Source organism: Malaya genurostris, chromosome 3 (genome assembly GCF_030247185.1).
Source record: "Malaya genurostris strain Urasoe2022 chromosome 3, Malgen_1.1, whole genome shotgun sequence".
Classification (NCBI taxonomy): domain Eukaryota; kingdom Metazoa; phylum Arthropoda; class Insecta; order Diptera; family Culicidae; genus Malaya; species Malaya genurostris.
The window spans coordinates 40,804,993-40,826,725 of record NC_080572.1 but is presented as its reverse complement, the minus strand read 5'-3'; the positions used below and the strand labels follow the sequence as shown (position 1 = coordinate 40,826,725).

Genomic DNA, 21,733 nt, shown 5'->3' with positions numbered 1-21,733 from the left:
TTGCATTCATTTCTGTGTACCAACTGACTCCGGCTTCGTAACGAGATAAAATAAACACCGACAGTGAAATATCAAAACAAAACGACTCTGCCGGCCGGCAGAATGCCACAATCGAAATCAAGCCAACATCGAAACGAGCACCAAAACGTCATACCCAGATTATCGTTTTTCAATAGCCGTTGGCTCGTATGTCCAGATTATCATCGTGGTCATCTTTGTCATCGAAGCGATACTGTTCGAATGACAGTTTCATGCGATAGTAGTTACTCATCTGATTCCAACTAATCCCTGTTCAAAGTAGAGGAAAAAAACGCATTCAACTTACCATTTGTCAGCTGGAACTGGAATATCACCAACGCCAGGCAGCAGAACAGCATCACTGGAGGCATTTTTTTTCTTTTTTTGAAACTGATTTAGGATTGTCTAAATCACCGTTCTTTAATGACCGGTTCAGACCTCAACGACAGTAAAAACACTTTCGATCTCTACTTTCCTAACGGTCATTCAACACTCAATCCATCTTTTTTTTTCTTTCCGTTATTGGCTCGATTCGTAGAAAAGTTTTTCGATCTTCAACTTCGAACAAAACCTCGTTGTCGGATTCTGCAACGTGTCGGAAGCACTTCTGTCAATGAAAAAGAAAGATAGCCGGTTAGGAACAGTCAAATCAACGAAGAAAAGGAATACATTAATATTAGTGGCTGCAATAAACTGTTTCATTAGTATATTTTTTGCCTTCCTCTTCAGGCCAGGTCCACAAGATGCCCAGGGGCATCCAGCGAAGCAAGAGGCAAGAATTTCGCAGTGGCGTTTTCAGATGTTCGTCAACAGACATTGAATATTTATTTATTTATTTATTTATTTACAATCAACAGACACAATTTGGTCCTAATGATAATTCCTAATAATATTCAGAAAATTTGTACGTATTCTGCTTCGTGACACATTAAAATCATACCCAGATGAAACGCGGTTGAACGATCTCTGTAAACCAATAATAGAACCGTTTGCGTCATAGTTGGTACGTCGTATAGGAAGTCGAAGAAAAGCACTGTTGCGGAGAGCTCTGGGTCGCACATTAATATTAATTTCGTTGAGCAAAACGGGACAGTCGATCCTACCGTTGAATATATCTGCTATTATCAAAGCGCGTGATAATTCTCGTCGCACTTGTAATGTGTCGAGACCCATTAATAACCCGCGACTTTCATAACTAGGTAGTTGATGAGGATCGGTCCACGGCAATCGACGAAGAGCGAAGCGAACGAATCTACGCTGTATTCCCTCAATTCTATGAGCACCGTTCAGGTAGCATGGGTTCCAAACTGCCGAGCAATATTCGAGAGTTGAACGAACAAGCGAGCAGTAAAGCGATTTTAGACAGTGTATGTCTGTGAAGTGCTTAGTTATTCTCATTAAGAATCCTAAGCTACGGGAAGCTTTAGCTACAATGTAACTGATGTGATGCTTGAATGTAAGTTGCTCATCGAGATGGACGCCAAGATCCTTAACGCTAGTAGATCTTCCAATCGAGGATCCATCCAGAAAGTATTCGACATGCAATGGCAATTTTCTCCTCGTGAACGTAATGGCCGAGCATTTGTCTGGATTTACAATCATACGGTTAACTTTACACCAATCTGCGAAGATTACCAATTGCCGCTGGAGAAAGGCTACGTCTTCTAAGTTGCGGATGATGTGATAGATCTTGACATCATCAGCAAACGATAAGCGAGGACCTTCCAAGGCAAAATTGACATCATTGAAGTACAGTAAAAATATTAACGGTCCTAGATGACTACCCTGTGGTATTCCGGATGATGCGAGGAACTCTCCGGAAGTATGATCGTCAATTTTAACTGCTAAACGACGATTCCTAAGATACGACTGCAACCAACGAAGAATGTTCGAACTGAATCCAAGTCTGTCCAACTTAGCAACCGTGATGTCGTGGTTGATTATATCGAAAGCGGAGGAAAGATCTGTGTAGATAACGTCCGTTTGTAAACCGTTAGACATTGCATCAAACACATAAGACAAAAACGATAGTAAGTTTGTGGTTGTTGAGCGGTTAGGCATGAAACCGTGTTGAGTATCGACGATATATTGCTTGCAGTGATTGAAAATTGGTGTCAGTATAACCTTTTCGAACAGCTTTGGTATAGCGCTAAGGGAAGTGATACCGCGGTAGTTGTTTATATCCTTTTTATCGCCTTTCTTGTGGACTGGGAACATAAAGGAAGCTTTCCATAAATTGGGGAAAACTTCTGTAGCGAGAGACATTCGAAACAGTTTGCAGAGGGGAGCGATTACTCCACGCGAGCACTTTTTAAGAATAACTGCCGGTATTCCATCGGGGCCTGGAGAATTTGAGGCTTTCATTCCTACAATTGCCGTCCGTATTGAGTCTTCGTCAATATTGATGCAGTTCAATGAGTTATTAGACAGGGGAACGTTAAGTGCTGCGGCAGCAATTTGCTGCTGAGTCAGGATTTCATTTGAAAAAACCCTAGAAAACTTTTCCGCAAACATCTGGCAGATTTCCTGTGTGCACGAACCAGTACGATCTCCAAAGCTCATTGACGAGGGCAACCCAAATTCTTTCCTTTGCTCATTCACATGTTTCCAGAAATACCTTGGATTTGATTTCAGTTTTCGTTGTACGTTGTTCAAGTAGTTGGCATGGCAGCACTTAACGGTTTTCTTGTACAACTGATTTATCTGCACGTAGTGATTACGCAGGGAAAATCCTCCATGTTTAGAATACCTCTTTAGAGCGGCTCTTTTGGTCGTTTTCAGATGTCTCGCTTCCGCAGTCAGCCATGGTGGATGCCGGGTCTGCCGTCTCGATCGTTTCGGTACATAGTAGTCGATTGCGTAGCTCATAACATTAGAAAACGTCTGCACAGCAGCATTGACATCATCGTTGTCGAGAACTTCATCCCAGTCGATTTGCGTCAAGAAGTCGGTCATATTGGTGTAGTCGGTTCTACTAAAATTATAGCAGATGATGTCCGTTGGAATGCAGGCGTTCTGTAAGCGATTTGAATCGAGCACAATATGTAGTGGAGGATGATGACGAACGGAATTGACCAGAGGGAACGGTGAAGCACTAATCTTTGGTGCAACATCTTCTCTACTTGAAAAGCAAAGATCCAACATCCGGTTATTTTCATTAACGACAGGATTCGACTGTCGAAGAAGGTTGAGGTTGTAGCCGTCGAGCATGGTTGTAATGCCAATGTGGAAAGTGGAGAGCGCCGGATCAGGAAAGAAGAAACCACCGGAACTTGTTTGCCATTTTATGCTGGAAAAGTTGAAGTCTCCCACAATCAAGATTTCATCTACGGGTAGTACATGAGTGGAAGTAATTTCTTGCAACGACTGTATGTGTGCATCGATTAGCGGTAGATCGCGGCATCGGTCCGGAGGAAGATATATCACACAAAGGTAGAGGGAAAAATTGACCAGTTTCAAACGCACCCAAACCTGCTCCACGCATTTACCAGATGCGGTTTCGATCAGTTGCGCCTTCAAACGACGATGCACTGCGATAAGCACCCCGCCTCCAATAGTTTTTGAGTTATTTAAGGGGCTGCGATCGGTACGGAAGACTTCGTAGTTGGATCCAAAACCTTGAACGGAGAGCGTACAATCACTGAGCCAGGTCTCCGAAAGAGCGATGATGTCGAAGCAATCATCCGAACAAGCCAGCAAATAGTCGGTGATGTGCATGTTCATGCCTCCAACGTTCTGGTAGTACAAGTGCAGCGGTTGACTAGATTGATCGTGCGATGGATAACTGCAAACGACGGGAAGTGAATCAACGCCTGAATCGTTTGAGACTGAATTGTACTTGCCGTCTGAGATGGTTTGGAAGACCCCTTCCGCGTTCCCACTCACAGGGCCGGGACGACTGATGACCGCTGGCTGCAATAGCTCGACTGTGGGGAACGTATCAGGGGCTTCCATGGTGCGAACATCTGTGCATCCCGGTATCCGATTCAAAGCGAGAGGAGGACATCTATAAGTGCGAGAGAGATCAGCACTTGGAAAGGACGGAATATGCAAATACTTGCCGAGATGAGACATTTGGAAGACTCTTTCACCACACCCACGCACAGGACCAGGACGACTGGAGAACGCTGGCTGCTGTGGCACGACTGTGGCGGGGGGTTCGAGAGCTTCCAAAATATCAACTTCAGTGCGTCCCGGTGTGGTTCCATCCATTTAGATTGGATCATCAATTCAGTAATAGATGAACGATTCCATTTGAATTCAAAGGTCTATCTTTTGATATTTTTTATTTGACTAAAATTTTGCATTAGCATTTTTCCGACCACAAACGATAATTTGCATTATTAGTTCTACAGATGCCAAGAGAGCAGTTTAATCTGTGTTCCCTAGATTACAAAAACTTTTTGCAGATTTCTGTAAGTGTACACAGACATAAACAGATTTCTCAAAAGTTTAAATACTGGATTTTTCAGTTAGCGTATCTGGACTATTATTCTACACTTTGAATTTTTACAAACTACTTGCCGGAACATTTTTATGCTCACGAAAGCGATCCCATTCATCAACAGGGTATTTATATGTTTTTTTACATTATTTCGAAAATAACATTTGAAAATCAATTCTCTCGAAAACAGTTATTTTATTTTTACTTGGTTGTAGCTCACAACTAACAACTATAAAAACACTGATAAAAATTTTCACGTTAGCATCTTGTGCGAAGCCTTTTTACTAACATAACATGTAAAACACATGAAATTCATGAAGATTTCTTTTAAGATCGTTTCAATGTTTTTCTTATACGTTCATGCTGGACATGCTCTACTATGAAATGAAGTGTTCAACTCATGTAGTTTGGTTCAATAACAAAACCCATCTAGGTTTAATGAAGAAGAAACTAACTTGCATCTTAATGAACTTGCTCATAAAATCTTAAAACAAATCGCTTTGCTTTTGGATTCAAAAGAAAAAGCTCATTAAATTGAAGTGCTATTTGAATCGATCGTACCCATTTTTATCAGTGTATGTTCATTGCACTTAATCGAAACGGAGAAACACTGGACCAAAAATTGTTAGTCTTCCATAAAAAGGTAGATTTTGTAAAACTTACACCTGACCACATGAATGTGTTTTTGCCAGTGCGGTAAAATTTCATTTTCAATCGAATAATATAAGATGAAAATGAAATTTATGGCCACTGACCGTCAGCATATCCTTTCTAATTCATTTGACTTTTGCTGCCATTTTCAAGTGAAGCTTCATCGTCAGTTGAATAGTCGTACCTAGTCATTTGAAGTTTTGCTTGCTCAGTTTCAAGTGCCAAGTAGTATAGCTGCTTCATTGTCTTCGCTCTTGGTAGTAAGCAGATTCGAACGAATAGAATTATAAATGGAGTAAAGTATTAAAAATGAAAACTCAAGGAGGAAACAATTAATTTATGTGTATTCTGTGATTGATATTTCAGCTATCTGATTAGTCTTTCATCTATTATCTTGAACCAATTCGAATGTTTACATGAACCTCATTTAAAGGCCGCTCTCACACTATTGAAAGCGATATTTTGTTACTTCAAGAGATCAACTGACGGTGGTTAAACTAAGCCTCGATTGAAGAGAAACGAATGATGACTGAATGCTGCCCGTTCGGGCCGTCAGCAAACATTGTGTGTGTCAGAGAGTGAAGTTTACTGCAGTTGAGAGATCGTTAATGTGTTCCACATTCAGTTTCAATTGAATTGAATGAAGTTTTACTGCACTGGTTTTTGCATGCGCTTCCTTCAAATCGGTCATACAAAACAAAAACATTCATTGCTCTAAAAAGGTGTTCTTGAGGAAGTGAAATGAAATCAATCGACCGGTTCTTGTTCAAGAAACATAAAACTAACTGAGAAAACTAAACTGAAAAATTGGTAACCCTAACTTATTTTCAATAATTTTATTTTTAACTTCTATTCTATTATAAATCAACATATGATATTTAATATTGGAGCAATTTTCAGAACTTACACTATCCATATGAAAAATATCAAGTACTTGATGAAAAAGTCATTAGAACACTTGAAAAGAATCTACAGTTCGGAAGCAATATTTAAAAGATATTTTTTTTATTCAGGCCTATTTGCGTACAAGCTTTACGTGGCCGATTGAGCCGATTTTTTAAATATTTTTTTTAAGTTGGATCTCGTTGTCACCCTTTTTCTAGGGGGAGAGCAGCTTCCATTTCACTCCTGCGAGGATTGTGGGGCACTTCGTTCGTGGTTCGTCTCGTCATCCATTGCCGCATCGATGGTATTGTTGCATATTTCCGTCTTCTTTTCGTTGCTAGTTGTTGTAGATGCACCTTGTTGTACATTGTTTGCAGTTGCTGGTTGGTTGGATGGTAAGTTGTTAACAGCAGCTAATGTACTTTGTTCTATAGGGGATACGTTGGATGGTTTCGTTGAAAGGGATGCTTCACTGTTATTGATGACTGTCACAGGTGTACTGGGGTTGCTTGGGGTTGGTGTGAAGGAATCACCGTTGTCCTTTGGTGTTGCTGTCTCCTTGTCCAGTTTATCACATGGCTTACCGTAGTGAACAGCTTTTTGGCAATATTGACCTGTGGCCATCTGATTGTCATAGGTAACAAGTGATTTGCACGGAATTCTTGTATCTTGACCGAAAATCACATAAGAAGGCATAGCCTTCTTCAAGTGTATGCGTAATAAACGTACGCCATTTAGAATACCGGGGAAAAATATACTGGAATGTTGCACTTGATATTTTCATGCTCCACATAGTGCACATTATTATTGTCTTTTACGAATTGAATTGCATCCAACTCTTTACAAAACTGGATGTAAACAACATTATTTGTCTTATTGCATTGAAGTAAATGCACACGTTTATTGTCAAGATGCATTTGCTCCTTAAGCAAACCTTCAAGCTCTCGTATCGAAGGTCGAATTTTGCACTGCCTGAATTTAACAACAATTGTATTCTTTCGTGTCGGCGGCAGCTTTTGTTCGTTTGGTTCACTCATTTCGAGGTCGTTCTATTGTTCACTACACAATACTGTACTTGGTTTCTTCTGTCCCGAACGTAAGCGTTTTTTTTATCGACTGACATGGATGAGATGTGAAACCGAACTGATTCGTAGTGACCTTTCTACTAGAAATAGCCGTTCTCGAGATGTTTGGGCATTAAATAAAAAAGAACTTGTTTTTCGATCTGATTTATTCTAAATTAAATAGCCAACATATTATCAATTTGTTCATAACTTTTCACTGTAAAAATAGTTAACGTAAGGTATACAAATGTAAATTTAACCATTACTAAGAGTTGTTGCAAATCAATGTTGCTATTTTTACAAGTTGATTGTAATTTAGAATCACATTTCCTAAAGATCCGTTCCGTGCAACGCCCACATCTACAGAGTGAATCAATTGTGCAGAGCAGTTAAGTAATTTAGCCCGAACCGACTCCTTTCGATGACTCTGATAATAGTTTTTGTTTATCAAATTTATATAAGTTAATATTAGAAACACGCAGTTCTAAACAATAAATTAGTAGCTGTAGTAGATTATATAATAAGCTCTAAGCTTCTCGCTACTATTAGGTTTCGGATTTTCTACCAATTATTTCTAGAACTAATTGATTGGTTCGGCCATGCGATTAGACTCAAATAATCGATGTTAATTGTTATGTTACCGAACAACTTATCGATTATTTGTAAAAATAAAACAACCCAAAAGCTTCGGCAAAAGACTACTGTCTATATTTTCAAAACTAAAATTTTATTTCTGCTTCACTAAATAGGTGCCAAAAATTCGCTCTCGGGTCGAAGTTTTACCACCTTGCAACGCCACTGAGGGACCAACAAAAACATGCCGACTCATGAACGGCGAGAAACGCGGCACGCAACAACAACCAGTGCTGATAGTAGTGACTGTTTTTGTGGTACTGCGAGAAGCCCTCCACTCCGTTGTCGGTGTCTTCGAGATTTGAGTGAATATAAAATTAACGTGTTCATTATTCATATTCTAATTATGTTTTATTTCAAGCAGCTCGATCCCGCGAAGCTGTCGGCAGTGCTTGCTGCCACTCCATTCCTCACGTTTGCTGTCTGTGTGTGTGTATGTTCGCTGGTGAGCCAATTGAGGTAATCGTGAATAAAAGAAAATTAGTGTACTTTTGCTTTTGTTGTTAGATAATGCGGGACAAGTTGTTTTTTACACTTCGAACTAGTGATAGATGATCAACTGTGCTGCGATGGTGAAAAAAAGGTGTCTATAAATTATGGCTCCGGAGCACACATGTGACGGGTTGAGGTCAGTGAGCGCGTGTGGTGACTTTCCTGGTCATGACTTCATCGTTGCTATAACATTTTGGTCAAATGGGTCATTGATTTTTTGCTTCTTCGAACACTGGACGGTTTGTTAATTGCAGTGATGTTCGGTTGGTAATTGTCACGGCGGCGGCGGTGAATGTAGAGCCAGATGTTACGAAGATTAGTTCGATGTTACGAAATACGCTGTAATCAACGTTAAATGCAAGAAGAGTTCTCACATCACTACGATGCAAAGCGACAATGTCGATGTGGAACACGATCATTAGTTTTAACGATGAATAATCAAACAACCAAACAACTGATATTTAATTACATTGGGTTGCGACTTCAAGACTTCATTTCACTTATTAGGGATTGTCGATGAGAAAAAGATAGTAATTTCTTGGTACTTGGTCCGAACTAAGAAGACGGGCACAGAGTGAGAGATAAGTTCATCGTTTTTCACGCAACCTACCTGTGTTAAATTGACAACCCCGCACATAGTGTTAGTAAGTTTAGCTGACCCGATAGACGAATGACTATAAGGTTAAAACCTCTATAATCGAAATAAAAAAGGTTCGGACGAATTTCTAACGAATCACTATAGGCGTGTTTGACCTAACGTTGTCCTGAGAGAACAAAACAGACTTGCAGCCCAAGTTTTTCGAACGAGTCCAAGTTTGTCCTAATTTGTTGAGTTTCTTTAAGAAAATCGTGTTATTTTTGGTTACGACATTGATACCATTATATCTACGTAACTTGAGATGTCAATTTTATTAATTGCGAACTCGATCAATTCAATAGAAAAGTGATTAGTGTGATTAGTCCGTTACCTCATTTAGACCGTTATACCTACGGTTAATTGAGATTATTGAAATCTTTTCAGCTATTTCCGATGAATTTTTTTGAAAAGAAACAGCTGTGAAGTGCAGCTTTCGCATACTCTAAATCCTTTCTATAGAAAAAGCAAATCAGATTATGGATCTTCATAGATCCGCCTTCGTGAGTAGCGGTTCCTTTAATAAATATTTGTTATCGCTTCATTTGAGCGATTCAAGTAAACTTCTTTACTTTACATTAGTGGCAGCAAGGTCGGACAGCACACAACCAAGAGCAATGCGATGTAACCGCATTATTTCATAATTACATTGCATGCAGTTAACAGTACCGCCTGGTGGATACACTAAAGAGACCACATAGTCCGCCATTTGATGTTTCAATCCCTCTTCTCAACCGCCCCAAAACTCAAACATTTTCATTGAATACTTGAAACCAACGCTGTTTGAACAATAGACAAGAAAATGTGTTTCCTCGTAGAGTAGTTCATATGAAGAATCTAATCGGGATGGAGACACTTTGAACGTTCGAGTTCTACTACTGAGGTATATTCTAGCAACAAATTTCAGTCTTCTACCTTTTTTGAATCTGTCTTTCGTTGAATATTCATGATGACGACTCACAAACAAAAATTCGAAATGTGCTTTTGTTGGTTGGTTGAATTAAAAAAATAGGAAACTACAAAGACTTTGAGTCAAAACTCGTTTTGCTTGCCATAGACAAACGTAGCCTACGTATAAATACTCAAAACTTATTGATTTACAAGTCCGTTGGCACGTCATATTACCTTGAATTTATTTCTTGTAGAATGCTTTCAGACTGCCAGACGAAAACATAACATGAAAAAACAATTAAAAATGGAAATAATTTCCTAGAATTGCAGCGTTTCATTTGATAAGCAGTGACGGAAGAACTGCACACATTGTACCTAAAAGTATAATAGATTGTAAAAAAAACACCACTTTATGAAACAAATTCATAGCTCCACGAAATTTTCGAATGTAAGTTTTTGCGTTTCCATAGGTTTATAATACAACCACACTTTATCACTTGATTCAGAAAATTTAAAATAATATCCGAGAAGAAAATTAGAGTTACGAGTTTCGAATGGAATGCAGTCCGTATGTCAGGCATATTCCGATCATGATGACTTTGTACAGGGTAAGAGTTATTGCTTATGATCTGGACCGTTTCGAGCATAATATCTTGAATAACAGTCATGATGTCACGAAAAAAAGTTTGGTTCCATGATTTTTCAATCATTACAACGGAGATGGATTTGTTTCCAAGTGTGTTTGTGCTGTAATCTCATATATTTTCACCTACTGCTACTCTTTTCCCTGTCGTTTCCCACCAGGAAGTGATAAGAGACATGAACAATGTGAGGAACGAGACCATTCGAGCCAGTTTGTTGTGATCATGATCACATTGACATGCTCTATCACCATTCATTAGGTTCTTGTTGGATGTATAACTTGTCTGTTGTTACTAATTTCAACACCCCTCGCCGTTTCAAAAATAATATCAATGTTCTCAAAAACGAATCACTCGGCAATCATGTCAAATCACGACTGATTTTTACCATAATGCTAAAAGCAGATCAAAACAATCAATGATTGATCTTACTAGCATCAAGAATAACTTTAGTTCAAAATCACTACCGATTTCGGGTGAAGTTTTGAAATTTATTACACTTGAATATCTTTCTCTGCATTTTTTTTTTTGCAACTTTTGCTATGAGAACTTACAAAAAATCTGGCAGGCTGCAGTATGTAAAATCTCTAAATTCTCTCGAGGGTTGGAGGTTTTATTACCTGTGCATTTTGACACCTGCAGATCGTTCAGCATCCTTCCGGGGATGCAGAAAGATTTGTTTCTTTACGTTTTATGCTGTTTTCCCACCTCACCCACTTCACAATTCCCTTCCATGTTTCTTTTATCCCTCCCTTCCCATCAGGAAATTGATGAAAAGCTACGGCAAAGCACAAATCTCCAAATAACTAGAGGAACATGCAACTTGAGCCAATTAGTTCTAATTCCTGATTCCTGATGACCGACTACCAGTGTTGGAGAAATCACGATTAGAAAAAGTTCAACTGATTATCACTCGTAAAAAAATCAGTTCAAGAGATTTTCTAAAAAAAACTCAGTAACTTAGAAAATCACTTCCGAGAATTTAATTCATGAAACAAGCATACACAAAACTCTAAGCCTCGAAGTTCACAAGCGAGCTTTGATTGAAGTGATTCGTGCAAAATTTAATTATTATATTTTCATTAATTTTTATCTCCGTTGAATAAATTTGAAAAAGAGAAATAATTACTGTAATCTTTTAAATGCACGTAGGGCGAGCTTTGATTGAAGTGATTCGTGCAAAATTTAATTATTATATTTTCATTAATTTTTATCTCCGTTGAATAAATTTGCAACAGAGAAATAATTACTGTAATCTTTTAAATGCACGTAGGGTGCACAATGAGAAAATCAATATTTTTTCCACGCAGCGGTTATATTGGCGTTGCGATAACCTGCGCTCCTGTTACTTTTACGTATGATATTCAAGCTAAATTGGGTAATATTTTTAATCAACTGCATAACTTGCTTTGTGATTGGCTATTTAGTAACATTTAGGGGTTTTTTGTTTTGTGCAAAAAAGCACATATTTAGTTTCAACTTTCTTTGCGTTTCGCCTTCGGCTCGTCAGTGCTTAAAGCAGTTCAAATTGAACTGCCATCTCGTGCCTAGCAGTTCAACTTAAACCGCTAAGCAGACGCAAAGTCCACACTACTTATGTGACCCTTTAAGGATATAACACTAGGTGCCATATCCTATCTGACGTCTCGGGCGTAAACGAATGACGACTGGCTACTGGTCGCCGCAGAGTTTGAACATTTAGGGGTTTTTTGTTTTGTGCAAAAAAGCACATATTTAGTTTCAACTTTCTTTGCGTTTCGCCTTCGGCTCGTCAGTGCTTAAAGCAGTTCAAATTGAACTGCCATCTCGTGCCTAGCAGTTCAACTTAAACCGCTAAGTTAGCGGTCGATTCTATACAGGCAGTTGATAATTGCGATAGAATCATTTTACTATTACCGCTTATTCTAACTATGTGCATATAACCTTTGTATAAGTTGTGTCTATGAAAATGTCTGTGAATGCTCCACACAAGGGTTTTGAAATATTGCAACCTAGTATGAGAATCATCAAGTTGAATCATCGATTCGATTATCTGCGATAATCGCGATTCTCTCTTGGGAAATTCCACACAGCAACGATCATTATCAGACTGTAAATTTTTTTAAGGGCGTGAAATACTCAGAGTATGAAGTGGAGCGAAGAAATGTAGAAAAATTCTCTCACAGTTCATGCATTGAGAGACTCGAGTTCTTGTAGCATCTTCTACCGGATTGAAAATGTTGTATACAATATAGATAGCAATATAGCAGCTTCCGTCAAATTTTCGGCAATCACCAACACTGGAATAAGTACACAAGAAAACCAAAATCCCATTCCAATTCAAATTTCCTGAATATAAAATACTTCTTGCCTATAAGCATAAGCATATGATTCTATCTATGAAACTTCGTCAATATTGTGCGTTCTTACGCCGTAGCTCTTCTTACAGTGTTTCAAGAAGGTAATATTGCTCACAATAAACCCGGGTAGGTGTGAATAACAAATAAAGGTCAATGTAACAACATCTTTTACCATCATATCTCGTTTTGATATTTTCAAGTTTCGCTTTAATTGCATTAACAGAACACAATAACATTTCAATAGCAAAATTTACTGTCATATCAATATTTGATGTTTTTTTGATATTTCATTCATTTAGTTTTAAATTGGTATAATAAATATCAAATATATTATGTTTCATATTGCCCGGGTTGGCGGTGCTGGTCTTACAAGTCAGTTTTTGAATGTTAAAGAACTGATCTGGCTGAATTTGAGTGTCAATAGGATCGTATCAACAGCCATACAATGGTTCTGTACCCTAGGAATCGGCAGCGAAGTCTGTTGAAACGGAAGATCAAACTCCACAAATGGAAAGCAATACCAAGGCTTTGCAAAACCTTTTTATTTAGTGAAAATAGTCTTGCCTAAGTCCGAATAAAAGATGAATTAAAACATAGCATCAAGTGATTCAGCCCTCCTATTGCATTGTTTCAAAGTTTTATTTGTCGTTAGAAGGAGCACTCAATCAATTTGAGTACGAATTTTACATTTTGATATAAAATGCAATGTTTTATCGTGTAATTCTATAGACATTTGTATGCACTGTTGAATACCCAAGTAGCAATCCGCAACTAGTTCTGATGCGACTAAGTCCAAACTATGTTGCAACAAGAGCACGAATATGTTTTTTATGTTATACTGGCTAAAACAAGGTGACAGCAATGTTTCTTCATAACCTAACCAGTTACGAAACAGTTATTTAGGTTTCAAATCACCACATCTTTTTGTCATATTGAATTAATAATAAATTATAAGCTATCGTAACTTAATCCAAACATATCTTTAATCGCAACTTTATTACTAGCTACTAGTTGAAAATAAGTTTATTAGACTCCAATATTGGCAACCCGTAACTAGTTCTGATACCACTTAGCCCAACTATGTTGCAACAAGAACACGAACATGTTTTTTTATGTTATGGTTAAAACAAGGTGACGGCAGTGTTTCTTTATAACATAAACATTGAACTAGCTATCATTAGTAAGTTATCGTTACTTGATTCTAACATATCTTTAATCACAGTTTTAGTTTTAGCTACAAGTTGAAAAAAGGTTGCGAAACCATTATAAATACGTAAGCGTATATGTAAATCGTTACTATGTGAATTGATGTAGTAATAACTTAGATATTATGAGATTATAACATAAAATTCTTCATTGATTCAGATAGTTATCGGTAGGTTTTCCCAACGTTATGATAACGAAAATGCAAACAAAACAACCTTTGTTGGCTTGAATATGGCGAATACAATATGGAGTCTCAAGAAGTGTATGAAACGTAAATAAAACCAGGAGATTACTTTTTTCCAAACTACTTTTTGCCGAAAATAGTGAAAGGCAGAATAATCATTTTTGTTCTATGCACTGTCATAAATACGAAGAAAATAATATAGGGATTGAGCATCGATTGTGATAATATTATAACTCTCATGATATATGAATTTAAAATGATAAGAAATCACTCTAATTTGAGCATTCTGAACATAGCGTTATTTTGTTGTTTATTTTTCATATCTTTATAAACAGATTCTGATTGAAGGCGCATGAAAAACAGTTAAGTAAAATTGAATTCCGCTCGACAGTTTTAAAATCGTTGTGAAATTTGTACCTTGTATCAAGTTTGTGATTTAAAGCACTCTCCTGCTTTTTTATTGAAGATAGAAAAGTATTCTGGATTCATTCAATGTTTATAATGTCGATGGTGACTAAGTTTCAACTAGTTTACTTGGAAACAAGTTATTTTCAAGTTATGAAAAGATAAGTTATTCTAGTATGGCATTACAACGTAACGACAACTTATTTTTAGCTGAATTAACAACTAGTAGAAACTGCGCTTTTTGAGTCATGCAAGTTGTTAGATGTTAGTAACAATCACTCAAATATCTGGTTGCAAACTAGTCACAAACAAGCTAGCGTAACAAAAATTGTTACTTGGGTAGAGTCGTTAATTTTCATCAATTTCAACAGATCAGTCGTAACACAGGAATAAAAATTTATGAACAATTGCTCGGTGCGTAACTGTTGACCAACAATGTAAATAGAATTATTTTGATCACATAAAATGTCAACAATATTATAAAAATTGTCATCCATGTGAATCCATGAATCATCATATTGGTAATCTTGACACGCTTTTTTGGTACACAGATTTAAACCTCGAACATAAGCTTTACTATGGGTACTGAATAACCTCTCAGATACATCAGCGTTGAATATCAGGGTGTCTTGGAATATGTATAACTTGGTAGAATCAAATTGTACAACGATTTTTGGTTTCGACCATATTAACTGAATCCACTTTCCGACATTTGAGGTGGCATCATGGTGGCGATGACATAACTTGTGCATGTAGTATTTACGTTCGATTTGTAGAAGAGGTTTTTTATTTCCCGTACGAAAGTCCTGAAGCATTCCATTTCCTGGAAAACAAAATGTCATTTTAAAAATCTTGGAGAACATATTTTTAATCTACCTGCTTCATACGGAAACAGCGAGAAATTGTACAGTGCTCCAAAATTGCGAACTGCTTCGACTAAATGATTTAACAAATGAACATTGTACGACATGGTGTGTTTACCGTATAGTTCTTCGAACTGATGTAGAAATATTGTCAAGCTCCTTTCACAAGAAGAAGTTATTTTTTCGTTCAATGTTGGATCTAACAGTTGATAGATTGTTGTTGATAATAGCATTACATGATTCATATATAGTTGAGAAGTATTGGTTCCCACTCATTCGCTTTGAATTTCTTGTACTCTTTGAGTTGTCGTGGGTACCTTGGAAAGGCTGTTGGTGGACGAATGGCTAACAACCTTCGTTCAATTTCATCCCCACGATTTCCAATATAAAATGGCTGCTTATGATTCTCACTTTCTGTCCATAAACACCATAGCTGCCTCATTACGCCCAATAAAACTGAATGCATGTAGTCAGGCGGGAAACACGTGATGATGTCGAAGTCAGCAAGATAAGCGAATACTGTTTTCCCCATAACGCCCAGTTTTTCTACACCAGTCGTCGATACTTCCTCCATTAACTCTCTAGTTTGAGTATCTTTCCTTTCCGGAACATTTTTCAAACATGGATAACACCTTGAATTATTCGTAATTTTTATTTCGCCTGGATGCAAACAATAGGTGCAACCAAAAGACCCATTGTATTGTTTCATATTTTGAACTTTGCATCTTGCCACTGAATCAAGATTAACTTGAAGTAAAGAAACAGTATATAGTGAAGCACCAACAGTGAGTCCATCTTGCTTTAATCTTTGTAACTCAACGCACATGTACTTGAACAATAGATTGGTATTTGGCTCGCCTTTGGACAGCCATATACCAGCTACTATCAGATTACGTTTTGAAAAACGTAAATGCGGAGGAATATTATTTAGCGTAACAAATACTGGATACAAGGGTTTTTGGGTCGTACATCTGAAAGTGGCAGCTCCATCAGTATTAGCGCTTAATGTAAGGCATCTTCGAGATCCCTTCTTAGTTATTTTCTGAGCATATCTTCCACGCATCACATCAGCGATTTTATATTTTTCTATATAACGCTCGTATTCCTCAATATTGGTTCTGTATTTGATAACAAGTTCTCGTATTTGAAGCTCAACAGGAATAGATATAAAAAAAATCCTTTTCCGTAGATTCACAGATTGTACAAGCAGCATTCGTTTCGGGTGCAGTTGAACCGTAATCAAATTGGCAATTGTTGCAGTAGAATATTCGGGAAGAGTTATAAGGGTTCGATTGAAAACGAGCAATAAACGCGGAAAAACTTTCAGGAAATATCTTTATCCCGTAAATCGTGTTCAACATTTTCAACATATCCTCCACTGCAGTTTGGGTAAGATTATGTCGTACGTAATAGTTCAAAACCATGAATAGAATATCGTCCGTTGTTGTATCTGAACAAAGAGTAGGGTTTTCTGTGTTAGGCTGAAACAAAATACGTTATTGCAGAAAGAAAATGATAATACGACGCATAAATCGCAAATGGTCAAACCTCTAGAAAACAAGCTGAATCATCCAATGTTTCCTGACTAAATTCGATGATTTCAGGTTCCTCGAACTCCAAGGACTCGATGTCTGGTATATTCGCGACGTTAGAGTTAATGTTTTGAAAGTTTGATATATTTGACGTTTCTATTATGTTTAACTCTGAACCAACATGACTGAGTTTGTCTCCGTTTTCGGACTCACAATAGCTGTTCGTTGATGTTAATATGCAAGAGGTTATTGTACTTTTTCGCTTTGGCTGAAAATGGATTTAGTTAATTATGATGCTCGCTCGAATACGTTAAAATGCCTACCTTTTTGATGTATTTCTGACCAAAGTAATTCGACGACAAGAAAAATTGTCGTCGTCGCCGTGAATTCATGGTATTTTACGGGTAAAAATTCACTAAGATTACGTAAACTTCAAAAGTGGAAAGACAAAACAGAAGAAAATAAAACTTCATTCAAATAAATCCATTCTCTAGAGCAGAGATGCCAGATAACATTTGCGTAATTTTGTGGATACGGTTAAAAAAAGTCTGCGGGCTTTAAGTGCTATATGAGATATGATGAATTGCAGTGAGCTAAAAACAATTCATGGTGATAAAGTCTGTAAATTTTGACAAATATATGCAAAAACACGAATTTACGGAACAAAAAGTCTTCTGACGAAAAAATGTACACCGCTTCTCAGTTGAATCTGCGAATATAACGATAAACTGGCATCTTTGCACTAGAGCTGTACAAAGCAACTATTTCACGATGTAGAATGTACTGGTGACCACAAAAAACTCTTCTGATTGAGTTCATAATTTTTTCACGCAATTTATCATGGCACCCGGTATAGTGGTAATGTAAAGTAATCATTAGAAAAAAAACATGGCTGGGAATTTTATTTCTGAGGTATAACGTACAACTTTCGCAATCGCAGTTCTATTTATAACTGTTCGAGTGTTTTCAACGTGACTTAAATGCAATTAAGCTTTATGAACAATAATTGAAATTCATTCGACATTTGGTCCAGATGTCTACGTTTTTATTTTCTTCCTGTTCTGTAAGGAAAAATAACAATACATATAAAAAAATGTGATCACCATAATATATTTATACATCGTGAACTTCATTTGCGCCATTTGGCATTTGCCACATTTAGGACTATAGTTTCTTGTATGTTGTCTAGAATGTACACGAATTAATATAAAAGGAATATGTTTTGAAAAGGCAAAAATGGTAACTTTATTATTGTATAAATCATATATGTAAAAACAATACGTTTTATAAAATCATCACTGAATTTTGAAGGGGCTTTCAACGTTTGAAAGCGTTTAGTTATCTAAATGCAGTATGTCCACATACGAAATAAATTTCGATCGATTTATGTAGCCAACAATTTTTTATTACGGCCATAGCCTGTTCAAAAAGACTGTCTAAGTTTGTATCACACGAATCGTATAATGTGCGTTTACTCCGAGAATCAGATCCCTTGTGATGTATTAGCTATAAAATTGACGACGTCTAAAAAGTTTCGTTGTATACGGAGCAACCAGTAAAATCGATAACAGTTTTTCAACTAATAATACTCACTCTAAACCAGGAAATGTTACTGATGTTCCGTTACAAATTAAACTCAGTTGATAGTCTATTAATAGTATGATGATCTCACGACAACATTTGTTTATGAATCAACCATCGTAAAAACAGTTCGTAGCAGTGATGACAGATTAGTAGAAATGTTTTACGTTTGAATATTCAAAATGTTTGACATATTTAGTTGTGCTAAAATTTTACTGGATATGCAATCCATCTGAAAGATGGATAACTAAGAATTTGGTTATGTTTTGTATTATAAAAAGATCATTACTAGTAGTACAGAAATCACAAAGAGGACTGGTTTCGAAAGATAATATCGACGTGAACATTTTATAAGGGCACATAAACCAATGAGAGATTCTCTTTGTTTACTTTTTCTTCTGTTAATAACACCTGAGTTTTCACGTTCACTTACCAAATTTGCATATAGAATGAAAGAAAATATCTCCAGCTTTGTAATAGTATCATACATGTAAAGAACAATTGCGTAATAACGCAGATATAATCGAAAGAGAAAGTAAACAAAGAGAATCTGTCAATTTTTTTAAGGCCCTTTTGAAATGTTCACGTCGATATATCCTTTATATTTCACTGTATTTCATCATCAGAATCACAAAACACCTATCGAACGGTCATAAATAACTATGTTCCTGAGTAGAGTAATATTTGAACATATCTCTCATTGTACAAGGCAGATATTGACAAATGTTTCATAAAGAAATCTGGCACTTCTGCTTCATTAGTGTAACTGAAAAAGTGTGGTTGAGTTTGATTCCAGTTCAAATTCCAATTTCTTAAACAAAATGGGTCGGCCCGGCAAATCTGTACGTCAAAAGCTTTCATTCCGAAAAGCAAATGCTGAAAATATGGAAAATATGCAAAATATGGTAATACCGAGAAAAGGATATGTTATTCACCATTCTAACCTCAATTTCATTACAGATACATTCGGAACAGTCAAACAAAACCACAGTTCCTGAAAAGAAACGTGGCGTTCAAAATAAGATACCCAGAATCCTTCCGTTAAAGCGGAACAAAGATAATTATGCTAAATCATGTTCGAATGTTTGCAATATTCCGTCTACAATTGACGTTCCATCCAACAACAGGGATCTTGATGCAAACTCAGGACAGCATCAATTCTATGATCCGATTATTTCTAACAAATCGATCAATTTTGCAGACCAATTTTCGGAAAATTCTCACATTGTTCTCTCATCTGACAATGGATCAAATGTTTCGGCAACAGTTGTAGAAAGTTCGAAACAGTGTGATATAATTGCTCCCATCTCCGTTGAAGCATTACCAGAAGAATATTGTGAGAATAAGCCAAGCAGAGATTCTGAAAAGTTGGTTGAGGAGCTACCAGATACTATTGATAAACAGTCCGTTGAAATCAAATCACTTCATGTTGAAAACTCAAAGTTACGTACGTTAAACATGCTCCTACAGGAATCTCTATTACAAAAGGGAAATGAAGGATCCTTTACTGATATTCCAGGATATCCAAGCACTGAATGGCTGTTAAGTGTATCTCAAAATTCTGGAGACAGTGATTATTTGTTTATAAAAGAGCTTATGCTTCAATTGTTCCTGCAAGGAATTGGAAATGCAACGGTTACTGGTAGGCCCTCTAACAACCCACACGGATGTAAAAAGGAACCGATAAATAAGGATTCCAACGTTCAGCGAATCAATAAGTTGGATCCGGAAAAAGTAAAATACATGAAGGGTAAATATACTAATCAATCGAAAGCATTCGTTTAATAATTTTACTTCTGCAGATCGCGTTTACGAAAGGCGACATATTCTTCAAGATCCCGTTGGAATTGCAATGACGAAGGCGAAGATGATTAATAAACACATTGCAAATGTTATTGCGAACAATCCATCACTGCGCAATGAACCGAAGCCATTGGGTAAACCATTCGAATAATGTATTGATGTTATTTGTTTTATATATGTGAAGAAACAGTGAATTTTTATAATTAAAATGCAACAATATCGATCCAATTATAATTTGATCATTTCGTGAAATGTAAACAAAACTAGAATGACAAATAGTCCGTTCTGAAATACTTTTGTGAATTCAATAAAATAACAAACAAAAAAAACTAGTATTTTGTTATTTAATTAAAATATCTGATTTTACCTTTATTCTATCATTGAATTTAGATAACTGATTATGATGTTACTCTGTTCTTAACATTAAAATAATAACTATTCGAGTCATTCTTCTTTTATAAATTTTCTCTCCTTGGTTTGATATTACAATGACAAAACTTGACATAATTTTGTTATTATCTCCAACAAAACTAGTTATTATTTTTGATATTTTAACTCTTATTTCAAACAAAGTAACGTCAAGTTTTACCATTGAGATATTTGTTTTTAATGATAAAATTTGTTATTGATTTGTAATTGTCATCTACCCGGGAAGGTTGTCTAAAATGGTTTCCTTAAATGATAATTCTAATAGCTCTCGTCTGGTTTTAAACGATAGCCAAACTTAAGATTAAACAAGTGTAAATTAAAACGCTTCTGAATGGCATTAAACTGACTTAATCTGTTATTGCTATTGTAGTTAAGTCCTAAGTGACAAATATAAGTCACATAAGGTTTCAGTATTTTGCCCGGGTTGGCGGTTCAATACATAGGGCATTGGTCTTACAAACCAGTTGTCGTATGTTCGAGCCCCGACCTGGAAGGATTCGTAGTGTCAGTAGGATCGTAGCACCAGCCATGCAATGGTACTGAACACTCTGAATCGGCTGCGAAGTCTGTTGAATGAAACAGAAGGTCAAATTCCACTACAGGAATGTAATACCAAGGCTTTCTTGGGGTTCCAGTGTTGAAATTGTAACGAGTGTAAAATGTGATTGAATGGTGACTACATTTTGGAAGTTAATAAGTGAAAACAGAAAAATTTAGAATTACAACGTATATACAAGAAAGTTTCAGCACTTTGTACAGAGTTTATAGCTACTTTTAAACAGATTTATTTTGAAAATGTCTTTGTCTGTATAGTTTTGACATAATTTAATGTTGATAAAGATAATATGATTGTCTTAAACATGTTGAAATAAATTATTGTTTTTGAGTCATAGTATCGAAATATAAAACATAATTGGTTAATAATAATATGGCACTCAAATTTCATTTTATGATTTTAAGATATTTGCGGAATAGCAAGGAATGTTGAGAAAGCAACTATCTTCAATTGCAGGATCTTTTTTCTCCTAATTAAATAAG

The 21,733-nt window shown here is 36.5% G+C and overlaps 2 protein-coding genes across 3 annotated transcripts in view; one reads left to right on the top strand and one right to left on the bottom strand.

The window, feature by feature from the left end:
* LOC131439103 (roundabout homolog 1-like) overlaps positions 1–21,733 on the bottom strand; it is a 267,685-nt gene that overhangs the window by 185,477 nt on the left and 60,475 nt on the right. For both annotated transcript variants that reach the window (XR_009231063.1, XM_058609716.1), the window contains exon 2: positions 326–625. Coding sequence is in view for 1 of the 2 variants with exons in the window: in XM_058609716.1 (XP_058465699.1) it covers positions 326–389 (64 nt within the window). In the remaining variant the exon portion in view is untranslated. The remainder of the gene's footprint in view (positions 1–325; positions 626–21,733) is intronic.
* Positions 18,660–20,475, top strand: LOC131439104 (uncharacterized). The gene is made up of 2 exons (XM_058609717.1): positions 18,660–20,213; positions 20,266–20,475. The coding sequence occupies exons 1-2, from the start codon at positions 19,388–19,390 to the stop codon at positions 20,415–20,417; spliced, it is 978 nt and encodes a 325-aa protein (XP_058465700.1). The 5' UTR covers positions 18,660–19,387; the 3' UTR covers positions 20,418–20,475.

Coding starts and splice junctions, on each gene's coding strand:
- LOC131439104 (XM_058609717.1), top strand. CDS start 19,388: ATGTTATTCACCATTCTAACCTCAATTTCATTACAGATACATTCGGAA. Junction 20,214..20,265: donor AAAAGTAAAATACATGAAGG/GTAAATATACTA, acceptor TTACTTCTGCAG/ATCGCGTTTACGAAAGGCGA.